The 12,179-nt window shown below is 40.2% G+C and overlaps 1 protein-coding gene across 2 annotated transcripts in view; it reads left to right on the plus strand.

Moving 5' to 3' along the window:
- The window catches only part of CCNT1 (cyclin T1), a 36,699-nt gene extending 25,662 nt beyond the window's left edge, over nucleotides 1-11,037 (plus strand). Inside the window, exons 6-9 of one of the 2 annotated variants that reach the window (XM_033222249.1) lie at nucleotides 663-708; nucleotides 3,319-3,482; nucleotides 3,652-3,722; nucleotides 5,049-11,037. In XM_033222249.1, coding sequence (XP_033078140.1) covers nucleotides 663-708; nucleotides 3,319-3,482; nucleotides 3,652-3,722; nucleotides 5,049-6,458 — 1,691 coding nt within the window. In that variant the 3' untranslated portion in view covers nucleotides 6,459-11,037. The remainder of the gene's footprint in view (nucleotides 1-662; nucleotides 709-3,318; nucleotides 3,483-3,651; nucleotides 3,723-5,048) is intronic. The other variant, XR_004439929.1, reaches the window with a different exon arrangement.
- The last annotated feature ends 1,142 nt before the right edge of the window (nucleotides 11,038-12,179 follow it).

Here is a 12,179-nt window from a genome sequence, read left to right on the forward strand (position 1 = left end):
ACTGGGATTACAGGCATGTGCCACCACACCCGGCTAATTTTGTATTTTTAGTAGAGACAAGGTTTCTCCATGTTGGTCAGGCTGGTCGTGAACTCCCAACCTCAGGTGATCCACCCGCCTCGGCCTCTCAAAGTGCTGGGATTCCAGGTGTGAGCCACTGCGCTTGGCCTTAATTAAAAACTTTCTTAACAGCAAAAGTCACTTTTCTGAAATATGTCAAAGTCTTCTAGATTCTGGTCTTCTTTCTAGATCATCTTAGTTCATCCTGTAGTTTAGTGTTTCTCGGTGAATCCTTACATCAGAATCTCTGGGTTACTTGTTAAAAAAATGCTTGCACCCTTCTCCAAACATTTAATGAAATTTTAGGGAGCATGTCCAAGAATTGCATTTTAAACAAGTACCTCAGGTATGTGGTGTGCAGAATAAAGCTTGAGTACCTAGATCTGGAAGCAGCATAATTATTAATGTTAAAATAAAATCATTGATCTGTCTACTTTGGCAGAATGTAAACATCAGGTTTACAGGGACCATGTCTGCTGTCTCATTTGCCATTATATTCACAGTACCTTGCAAATACTAAATGCTTACTAAATATTTGTTGAGAATGAATGGAACTAATAAGTTTTTTCCTCCCCCACCCCTGACTTTTTTTTTTTCTTTAGCAAGCAAGGACTTAGCACAGACTTCTTACTTCATGGCAACCAACAGGTTTATATTTTATTTTTTTTCTCTTCTATTTTTGGTATAGGACTTTACTTGGGTTTGATACAGTGTGCTGTAGACAATTCTCTGGTGAATATTGATTTTTCTGCACAGTTTTCATGTTGTACTTTAAATTTCCATGTTACTTTTTAATTTTCTAAGGTTATGTAATTATTTAGTACTGATTTTTTTGATAACCTACTCAATTCTGCATGATAGTGACTGAAAATCTAATTTGGATGATTCTGCAATAATAGTAATAATTTATATATATATATATATATATATATATTTTGAGACGGAGTCTTGCTCAGGCCGGAGTGCAGTGCTGGGATCTCAGCTCACTGCAAGCTCCACCTCCCAGGTTCACGACATTCTCCTGCCTCAGTCTCCCGAGTAACTGGGACTACAGGCACCCCGCCACCATGCCCGGCTAATTTTTGTGTTTTTAGTAGAGACGGGGTTTTACTGTGTTAGCCAGGATGGTCTTGATTTCCTGACCTGGTGATCTGCTCGCCTCAGCCTCCCAAAGTGCTGGGATTACAGGCGTGAGCCACTGCGCCCAGCCTGTGTGTGTGTGTGTGTGTGTGTGTGTGTGTGTGTGATTTTTTTTTTTGAGACGGAGTCTTGCTCTGTCGCCCGGGCTGGAGTGCAGTGGCCGGATCTCAGCTCACTGCAAGCTCCGCCTCCCGGGTTTACGCCATTCTCCTGCCTCAGCCTCCAGAGTAGCTGGGACTACAGGCGCCCACCACCTCGCCCGGCTAGTTTTTTTTTTGTATTTTTAGTAGAGACGGGGTTTCACCGTGTTAGCCAGGATGGTCTCGATCTCCTGACCTCGTGATCCACCCGTCTCGGCCTCCCAAAGTGCTGGGATTACAGGCTTGAGCCACCGCGCCGGGCCATATTTTTTTTTTTAAAGACAGAGTCTTACTCTGTCTGCCAGGCTGGACTGCAGTGGTGTGATCTTGGCTCACTGCAACCTCTGTCTCCCGGGTTCAATTGATTCTCCTACCTCAGCCTCTTGAGTAAGCTGGAATTACAGGCTGGCACCACAATGCCTGGCTAATTTTTTTGTATTTTTAGTAGAGATGGGGTTTCGCTATGTTGGCTAGGCTGGTTTCAAACTCCTGGCCTCAAGTATTCCTGCCTGCCTTGACTTTCCAGAGTGCTGGGATTACAGGGGTAAGCCACTGCACCTGGCCAATAATTATATTTTAAAATATTCCTTTTTCTTCCCCCTCATAACGGGCACTTATGGATGTAAAGCGTTTCAGTCCTTTTCCTTCTTCCCTTTTAAAGAAAAGTAAATGAGACTGTGGGCGCAGTGGCTCACACCTGTAATCCCAGCACATTGGGAGGCCAAAGCTGGTGGATCACTTGATTCTAGGAGTTCGAGACCAGCCTGGCCAACATGGTGAAACCACATCTTTACTAAAAAATACGAAAATTAGCAGGGCATGGTGGCACATGCATGTAGTACCAGCTACTTGGGAGGCTGAGGCACTAGAATTGCTTGAACCCAGGAGGCAGAGGTTGCTGTGAGCTGAGATTGCCCCACTGCACTGCAGCCTGGGTGACAGAGAGACTCTGTCTAAAAAAAAGTAACTGATTAGTACATAACTTGTATTACCAAATGACTTGCCCAACATTGTTAGTTAATGGAAACCAAAGATATCCCTAATAACTGTCAGAGCTAAGAAGTTCATTTTTATAGCCTGTTACGAGAAAGTTTTGAAATAAACCAACGTATTTATACTTGAGAGAGTAGTTTTCTATTCATTATTTTAAATAGACCAGAACTATGATTGGTGAGAAACAAATTATTTTTAAGATATTTTCTTTTGTTTTTTTTGTTTTTGTTTTTGTTTTTTTTTGGTTTTTTTTTTGTTTTTTGAGACGGAGTCTTGCTCTGTCGCCTGGGCTGGAGTGCAGTGGCCGGATCTCAGCTCACTGCAAGCTCCGCCTCCCGGGTTTAAGCCATTCTCCTGCCTCAGCCTCCCAAGTAGCTGGGACTACAGGCGCCTGCCACCTTGCCTGGCTAGTTTTTTGTATTTTTAGTAGAGACAGGGTTTCACTGTGTTAGCCAGGATGGTCTTGATCTCCTGACCTCGTGATCCGCCCGTCTCAGCCTCCTAAAGTGCTGGGATTACAGGCTTGAGCCACTGCGCCCGGCCAGATATTTTCTCAAGTATTTGATTTGTGGATTACACAGACCAAAAAGCTTACAATTTTCCTTAGGATCTGAGCTTAGTCTCAGAATAATAGGTAATAAATATTGACTTCTAGGCTTGAATACTGGCCCAGAAGTCAATGTTTTAAAGAACTTGAATTCCCAGCCTTTTTACTTTTTTCATTTTTTTTGGCTCTGGTCAATGTGTAGATTAAGTGATGTGTATTCAAGAAGTGAAAAATGTTGTTACCGGAACAGGTGGGTTAATAGGAAATTATATTGAGTGCTAGATCAGAGCATTGCATATTTCTTACCCTTCTTACTCTCCTATGTATTTTTAAGCCTTTTTTTTTTTTTTTTTTTTTTTTTTAATAATGGAGAGTTTTAGCTTTGGGTTGAGAATTGAGAGCTCATGACACTCTCTGTTTTCTTCCCTCTGATGTCAGCCTGCATTTGACCACATTTAGCCTGCAGTACACACCTCCTGTGGTGGCCTGTGTCTGCATTCATCTGGCTTGCAAGTGGTCCAATTGGGAGATCCCAGTCTCAACTGACGGGAAGCACTGGTGGGAGTATGTTGACGCCACTGTGACCTTGGAACTTTTAGATGGTAAGTTTTAGAGTAAGGGACCTTGAAAAGCACTTGCTGTTGATCTGTCACATAGCTGGCCAAAGGTGACTTGATTCAGATGAAAATAGTTAGTTAGTAGTTGAGGTTATTCTTGTTTCATTACTTCTGTTTCTCTCAGTCTTTCTTGAATGTTCTGTTTTATTTGTAGAACTGACACATGAGTTTCTACAGATTTTGGAGAAAACTCCCAACAGGCTCAAACGCATTTGGAATTGGAGGGTAAGAATATTACTGTCAGCTTGTGGACAAAATCAATTTCTTTTGACTGCAACAGTGAATATACCAGTATTGAATATGTACCTTAGATTTGGAATTTCCCTTTTTATAGTTACACAGTAATCATCATGACTTCCACTTCATACCTTGGATACTATTGTAGAAGCCAATGTCTCTTTGGGATAGCAGGATTTGCTTTTCATTGTGTAACTCTTGTGATATGATCATTTGGGCAGTAACACTGGTTGAGTATTTTCTGTGTGGAAACTGGTAGGGAAAAAACATGGCTTCTCTGAGTCATGGCTTCTCTGAGTATTGGCTTCTGGTAGAGGCAAAATAGGGAATTACAAGGGTAGAGCTGGTATCATAATTTTGTCTTTGACATTACCCACTTATAAAATGGATTTTAGAATTTTGTTTTTATATAGGTTGTAGTCTAAAGTTGTATTTCAGATATTTGTCAAAGTCTTAGGAATAATGGAATCATTCCTTTTTTTGTTTAGATATAAAGCTTGTTTTCAGATGTTTCCATTATTTTCTCATAAATCCAGACAGATAAAGTTAATTTCATTCTCCTGAGTTGAGTGAGTGGCAGAGTGAGTTTGCCTCTTAGAAGCCTGAGATTAGAAGTAGGCTTGAGAGGCCGGACATGGTGGCTCACGCCTATAGTCCCAGCACTTTGGTAGGCCAAGGCTGGCGGATCAGCTGAGGTCAGGAGTTTGAGACCAGCCTGGCCAACATGGTGAAACCTCGTCTCTATTAAAAATACAAAAATTAGCCAGGCATGGTGATGCATGCCTGTAGTTCCAGCTACTCGAGAGGCTGAGACAGGAGAATCGCTTGAACTCAGGACGTTGAGGTTGCAGTGAACCGAGATTGTGCCACTGCACTCCAGCCTTGGTGACAGAGTGAGACTCTGTCTCAAACAAACAAACAAAAAACAGCAGCAACAACAAAAAAGAAATAGGCTTGAGAGCACATAGTCATCTTTTACTTTAGCATAAAACCTCACCAAAATTTCTGGAATTCAGCTATGGACTAACTATAATCATAAGCAGAGGGCATGGATGTTCATGTATGAATTTTAGATAAGCATAGATTCTTTGTTGTTATTACTTTGTAACATTTGGATAGATTGCTGTGATTCTTAATTGAAGGTTTTAAAATCTTCTCTTGATGGTAATATTTATTGGATTTCATGTTAGGATAGCTTCCTGCCTGTGGCCTATCCAGAACTTCCAGTGTTGCTGCAAGTACAATCTACTCATCTCAATGGTTTTTTATTTAGTAAATTACCTAAGTAAAGAGATGCTATTTGCTTCATTCCAGGCATGCGAGGCTGCCAAGAAAACAAAAGCAGATGACCGAGGAACAGATGAAAAGACCTCAGAGCAGACAATCCTCAATATGATTTCTCAGAGCTCTTCAGACACAACCATTGCAGGTTTAATGAGCATGTCAACCTCTTCTACCACAAGTGCAGTGCCTTCCCTCCCAGTCTCTGAAGAGTCATCCAGCAACTTAACCAGTGTGGAGATGTTGCCGGGCAAGCGTTGGCTATCCTCCCAACCTTCTTTCAAACTAGAACCTACTCAGGGTCATCGGACTAGTGAGAATTTAGCACTTACAGGAGTTGATCATTCCTTACCACAGGATGGTTCAAATACATTTATTTCTCAGAAGCAGAGTAGTAAGAGTGTGCCGTCAGCTAAAGTGTCACTGAAAGAATACCGCGCAAAGCATGCAGAAGAGTTGGCTGCCCAGAAGAGGCAACTGGAGAACATGGAAGCCAATGTGAAGTCACAATATGCATATGCTGCCCAGAATCTCCTTTCTCATCATGATAGCCATTCTTCAGTCATTCTAAAAATGCCCATAGAGGGTTCAGAAAACCCTGAGCGGCCTTTTCTGGAAAAGGCTGACAAAACAGCTTTCAAAATGAGAATCCCAGTGGCAGGTGGAGATAAAGCTGCCTCTTCAAAACCAGAGGAGATAAAAATGCGCATAAAAGTCCATGCTGCAGCTGATAAGCACAATTCTGTAGAGGACAGTGTTACAAAGAGCCGAGAGTACAAAGAAAAGCACAAGACTCACCCATCTAATCATCATCATCATCATAATCACCACTCACACAAGCACTCTCATTCCCAACTTCCAGTTGGTACTGGGAACAAACGTCCAGGTGATCCAAAACATAGTAGCCAGACAAGCAACTTAGCACATAAAACTTATAGCTTGTCTAGTTCTTTTTCCTCTTCCAGTTCTGCTCGTAAAAGGGGACCCTCTGAAGAGTCTGGAGGGGCCGTGTTTGATCATCCAGCCAAGATTGCCAAGAGTACTAAATCCTCTTCCCTAAATTTCTCCTTCCCTTCACTTCCTACAATGGCTCAGATGCCTGGGCATAGCTCAGACACAAGTGGGCTTTCCTTTTCACAGCCCAGCTGTAAAACTCGAGTCCCTCATTCGAAACTGGATAAAGGGCCCACTGGGGCCAATGGTCACAACACGACCCAGACCATAGACTATCAAGATACTGTGAATATGCTTCACTCCCTGCTCAGTGCCCAGGGTGTTCAGCCCACTCAGCCCACTGCATTTGAATTTGTTCGTCCTTACAGCGAATATCTGAATCCTCGGGCTGGTGGAATCTCCTCAAGATCCGGCAATACAGACAAACCCCGGCCGCCACCACCTCTGCCCTCAGAACCTCCACCACCACTTCCACCTCTTCCTAAGTGAAAAAAGAAAAAGAAGAGGAGAAAAAAACTTCTTTAAAAAACCACATACTTTTTCTTTTTTTTTTGAACTAAGAAAATTACTTACGAAATATGTCATCCTTCTTGGACTAGGGAATAAATTGATATTGAGACATAGTTAGGAGGGTGGTAGAAGGCGTTGGCTATTATATCTGCTGTCTCATGCATTTAACTATTTTCTTACAGTTTTTACTGGTATTAGGTGTTGAAGCTGTGAAGGATTAAGGACACTTTCTGAATTCTTGGCCTCTCCACCATCTAATTAGGTTGATTGGAGTTGATATCTTCCCTCTTCTTGCCAGAGCCAAAAAATGGAGGGTTTGTTGTATCAGACAATTGTGAATCCTTTTGGTGTTTAATATATCAGAAGAGAGGAAGTATTTAAACGTCAAAATCTTTTAATAGACTTAAAAAAAATAATTTAAAGAAAGTAAGTTATCTGTTTAGTTTTTTTATATGATCGGGAAGGGGATAGGGATTTTGCTGTGTGTATGTGATACATAGCAGTGACTCCTGGTGGGTGGGATTGGAGGGTGGGAATGTGTGAGGGTGGGTGGGAGGGTAGGTTTTTGGCTAGGAGTTCTGAAATAGGCTCAGGCCACTCCAAGTGTTCAGACTTTTAAATGTGTATGTAAGTGTGGGTATGTGTGTTTTTAAGTGTGTGTGTTTAAAAATCATGTTTTATCTTTCCCTCCCTGTTCCTTACCATTTTCATTTTCCAACAGTCTACTAGAGAAAAACATGGTTGGCCTTGAGAACATAAAGGAAGAGGCATGTATTTGACATGGTTTTTTTCCCTTTCTTTATGTTACAATTAAGTAGTAGCCCTCTAATTTATAGTTTGGGCAAGTACAGCCAATACCCTGACTTTTAACTTCATTATGAGAACTTCCTTTTTACCCGCTTTTTTGTTTTTGTGCAAAACAGAGATGGGGTTGAGGAAGGAGGGTAGGTGAGCAAGGCCAGCTTCTGCCCTACAGAATTGGGTGTGTCTTTTTTTCAAGTGAGGCTTTGGGAAAGTTCAAATGAGAGCAGTCTTAAGGTCTGTAAGAGATGGGGAATGTGCTATGTATATCCTGCCTGTGAAAGCCCAAACCATATGGGAGAAGCTAGAGGATACTAAAAACAATGAAATTGTGATTTGGAAGTTTTAGAACATTGTTTTAAAAATTACATTATACATGTAAGACATGCTTTTATCTGTATATCTGAAGGGAAACAGCTGCATCCTCAAGTTTTTGCAGCCTATATGACTTGAGTTTGGAGCTTGTGAATTTAACAGTACTGGTGCCATGAGAATGAGCAAAGCCTAGCCAATGGATACTATTATGTTTAGATTGTTCATCTTTGGTAGCTTTAGATTCTTGATTGAGGTTCTTAAGATTTCTGAGTCCTTTATAAAAATAGGTCAAGAGTCCTGTTGTTATGGAGGCTTGATTATCCCAAATATTAGGAGTGAACATTTTTGATAAAGAAATCTTTCAGAAAATCTTGGCTAGAAAGAATTATAAGTTAGCTGTCTAAGTACTAAAAACTACCTAGCCAGAGATCTTTTAATGGGATATTCTTTGATCTTCATTGCATTTTTTTGCTCTGGAAAGGATGGTGCAATTTGAGTTTGTCTTTGTGATTTGATTGCAGCTTCCTTCATGCCAAGCATTTTTTAGGGAGAGGTTGAATTATTTTTCATTTGGAAGTCATAGGGAGACAGGAGTTGTACTTGTGCTGCTACTTGCCAGGAACAGGTTGGGAAGAAAATTGTGGCTGTTGGAATTGATGACGTACTGGCCTAATATAGAAAGGAATTTGTAGGCAGGAGTAAACGTTAACTGGCGGTGGGTTAGTACCCTGCATCTTGCATATTTGAACTGTCTAGAGTTCCTGCCATTGCTGGGTATAAAATGAGGAGCTCTCTGTCGACCTGTAAATCATTAATACTTCTTGACTTGGAGTGTCACTTCACTTTATAGGTGACATTTTCCTCTTTCCCCTTGATATTTTCTGTGTTGTGTTAGATAATTGGTAGATACATAGTTGTGGTTTAGTACATTTAGTGCTTCTATTTATTTAGATTTTGTTTGGTGGAGTCTGTTTCCAAAAGGGAATGTGCCGTTTAATCTGCATCTGTATCTTTGTGGAATTGATCACTGGTTTGATTTTGAAAAATGTCTTTTCCAGCTTTTAGTTACTCTCATCAAGTGTCACATATTTTCTAGTCACATGCACTCCTTTACTACAGAGGCACATAATCATTTGGCCTCATAGCAGTTCTCCGTGGCCATACTGTAGTAAAGTTCCTTAGAACTTTGTCAGGAGTGAACTAGAAAAAAGTGCTTACTAGAGCCTAAGAGTTGCTTTGTGCTGTGTAGTCTGGCCTTTGCACTAGTAGATCATTGCTGACATAGGTCAGTTTAGAGACCTTTCTGTGTTAATACCTCCTGGTACTGTCTTAAGATACATACAATGTCTGTTTTTAGACCTATGCATATGTCATGAAGCTCCTTGTGGGCTCTGCATGAAGCTGCTGCTTTGTTTTTGGGTTAACAGATGTGCCTGTCAACTAGCATGTGTATTGTCCAAATTCCATAAACTTAGGGTTTTTAAGGGCTGTGTGGTTTCTGAGCTCTATGTGTCTTTCCTATCCTTGTACCTTCAAAGGGTGAGAAATGAGATTTATACATCCAAAGTCTGGTAAACATGGCTTTTCGTTTCTTCATTTAACCTAGACTGTCAAAAATAAGTGATGGTGATAAGTAGGCCTGGAGCCTCAGCTTCTGTAAATCTCATTTCTAAAATTTTGCTAGACTGGTGTTGGCAAAAACAAATACCTGTGGATTGTCCTTAAGGCTTTTAATCAGATACCTGTGTTGCTGTTAGCTGAACTGTAGTGAAGCATCGATCCAAATTGGTCTTCTGAAGTATCAGTTATGCTTTTGAGTTTAGAAAATACTTAGGTGTTAGTCTAGTCTTGCCATTCATGAATCAGTGTGTGTCCATATCAGACAGCCTCAACTTCTTCCTTTTTAAAAATGATTTTAGTGTTTTGATTTAGTGTATATTACATAGTTCAGTATTATTGGCTTTACCAGTGTTGACAGAAAAGTTTTAAATCTCCAGTTGCAAACAGCAATGGATTAGGATATGGAAATAAAATCATGGTGACATCAATGCTAAGTTATCTTAAACCTCTGCTACTTAATTCTCCATATTGAAATGCATACTCCTCCACATACATGGCTTTCTAGGTAAAGGCAATTGTAGAGGGGCCCTGTCCATCCCAGTATGGTTGGATTTTAAACATATCTGTGTTTCCGTTATTTTGGGAACTGATTAACATTTACAATTTTTTTTGTTTATGAGTTATTTTGATACTAATACTAGGAAAAGAGAGAATCTAGAACATCTTGAAGTTGGAATACAAATTTTATTCTTTTGGTCTTGGGAGAATTTAAGCAGTCTATGCAACTCATCAAATGATGAGAAATAGCCCTCCGAGGTTCCAGTAAGCTTTCAGTGACTTTGATACCTCCCCAAGTTTCTTGAGTTGCTGCTTGTTAACACCCAGCTTTTAACTGAGTGTTTGCTCCTGATGGTTTAGGAGATTTTCATATTGTATCACACTGTCAGGTTTTATTTTGTCTTTTTATCCCTCCGTGGATGTGAGTTTCAAACAAGCACAGTACAGTAATCCTGCCTGATCAAGAGTAGTCTGGAATGAGACTTATTTTTTGAGTGGGAGAGTTCTCCATTTTAATGTTTCTAAAGTTTTTCATATGAACTTGGCATTGGAAAAGGGAGGTAAAGAAAAAGGACGTTTACTAAAAGCAGTGTCTACTCTTCCCCTTGATGAGTGTGTATTCATGGCTAATGAAAAAAAGAGGAGGACTCTTGTGTTGCCATGTTAAGCATGGAGAGGGATGCTTGACAGCATGCTAATTGAAGCCAGAGCAAGTATGTCCTTCATCAGGTAATCAGGAACTCCTCAGCTGAAGCTGAGGAACTAACTGATTAGTTGTTGATTGATCATAATGTAATTGGTTACAAAGTGGAAGTGCTGGCTGGCTTAAGTACCCAAAGAAAAGAATGCAGCAGCCTAACTTAGTGTTACCATATGTTACTGAATTTGAAACTGACCTTTTCCCCCACCCTACTTCACACACCTAAAACTGTTTTCTTGTCAGACCAAAGAGCAAAAAAAAAAAAAAAAAGTAAAACACTTTACCAATCTATGTCACTCAGGTACAATTTTGTGGTGAGATTTTTGTCTGTTCTCTTTGTATTGCTCTTAAGAGTCCTTTCTCAGCATATTATTCTGCCATTGCCTCTGTCTTCCTTGGGGCACCTCAGCTCTGGATGCTACCCCTGGAATATCTACTGCTGTTATGTGAATGATAGGATGTAAGTGACCATTATAGTAAGGGCTGTTTGTAAAAAATTCAAAAAATTTAAAAAGGATGTATACATTTTATAGTCTGGCTATCAGTTTGATATCTTGCTGTCAAGTATGTTTCTCAATCTGTATTTATCCATCCCCTCAATAAATGTTAATGGTAAAACACTTATTTGATTGTTTATGTGTACTGTCCTCAAATTAGTCCTTAGTCTTTTTGTTTCTTTGTTTGTTTGTTTTTGAGACGGAGTCTAGCTCTGTCACCCAGGCCGGAGAGTACAGTGGTGTGATCTTGGCTCACTGCAACCTCTGCTTCCCGAGTTCAAGCGATTCTCCTGCCTCAGCCTCCTGAGTTGCTGGAATTACAGGCGCCCACCACTATGCCCAGCTAATTTTTGTATTTTTAGTAGAGACAGGGTTTCACTGTGTTGGCCAGGCTGGTCTTGAACTCTTGACGTCAGGTGATCTGCCCACCTCGGCCTCCCAAAGTGCTGGGATTACAGGCGTGAGCCACTGCGCCCAGCCTAGTCCTTAGTCTATAACTGTAATTTTATTGATATGTTTACAGTTTTGTTTCAGTTTTGATATTAGTATGTTTTCTTATTGTGCAAGATCTTATGGGAACTGAGTCCATTGGAAAGACCCAAGATTTGTTGATCAGTAAACCCAGTAGTATGAAGTATGTTGTAGTCAAAGGGAAGAAAAAAACCCTCACTCTATATTGTTACATGAATACCTGGAAGAGTAACTTGTACACAAAAAATTACAGCACTAACAGATGATGGCAGCATGTACGCATGTGCTGCTTATCTTGCAAGCATTATCAACATGATTCATAATTGTATACGTGGTTCTTTGAAAAGCCTGACATGTTAGTAAAGACATAGCATTGTATCTGGAAGAAAAACTTTGAAGAAAAAAACATTCTTGGTAGTGCCTGGAAAAATTGATAGTGAATACTCATCCTGAGACATAATAAGACCACATTTACAAGATAACTCTTGTAAATTACACACTGAAAATAACTTTTATGCTAAAGTACTCCATACTTACTACACAAAGTTAGTAATAGATATAGTTTGAAAGCTTTAAAAGGAAAAAAATAAATAATGATACTTCTGAAAAGTCACTGGAGTCGTTTCTTCTCCAATTTTCTAAAATAAAGTAGCTAATTTTACAAACAGTATGTATACCTCTCCTGAAAAAACTATGAAATCGGAAATCTTTGCAGAAGTTGCTGACAGTTTAGGAAGATGCCAACAGTTCAGGAATTCTGGTGTGGTTTGAAGCACTCCCCTGCTTTTCATTCATTCC

The sequence above is a fragment of the Trachypithecus francoisi genome, unplaced genomic scaffold (genome assembly GCF_009764315.1).
Source record: "Trachypithecus francoisi isolate TF-2019V2 unplaced genomic scaffold, Tfra_2.0 Lachesis_group11, whole genome shotgun sequence".
In the NCBI taxonomy this organism is placed as follows: domain Eukaryota; kingdom Metazoa; phylum Chordata; class Mammalia; order Primates; family Cercopithecidae; genus Trachypithecus; species Trachypithecus francoisi.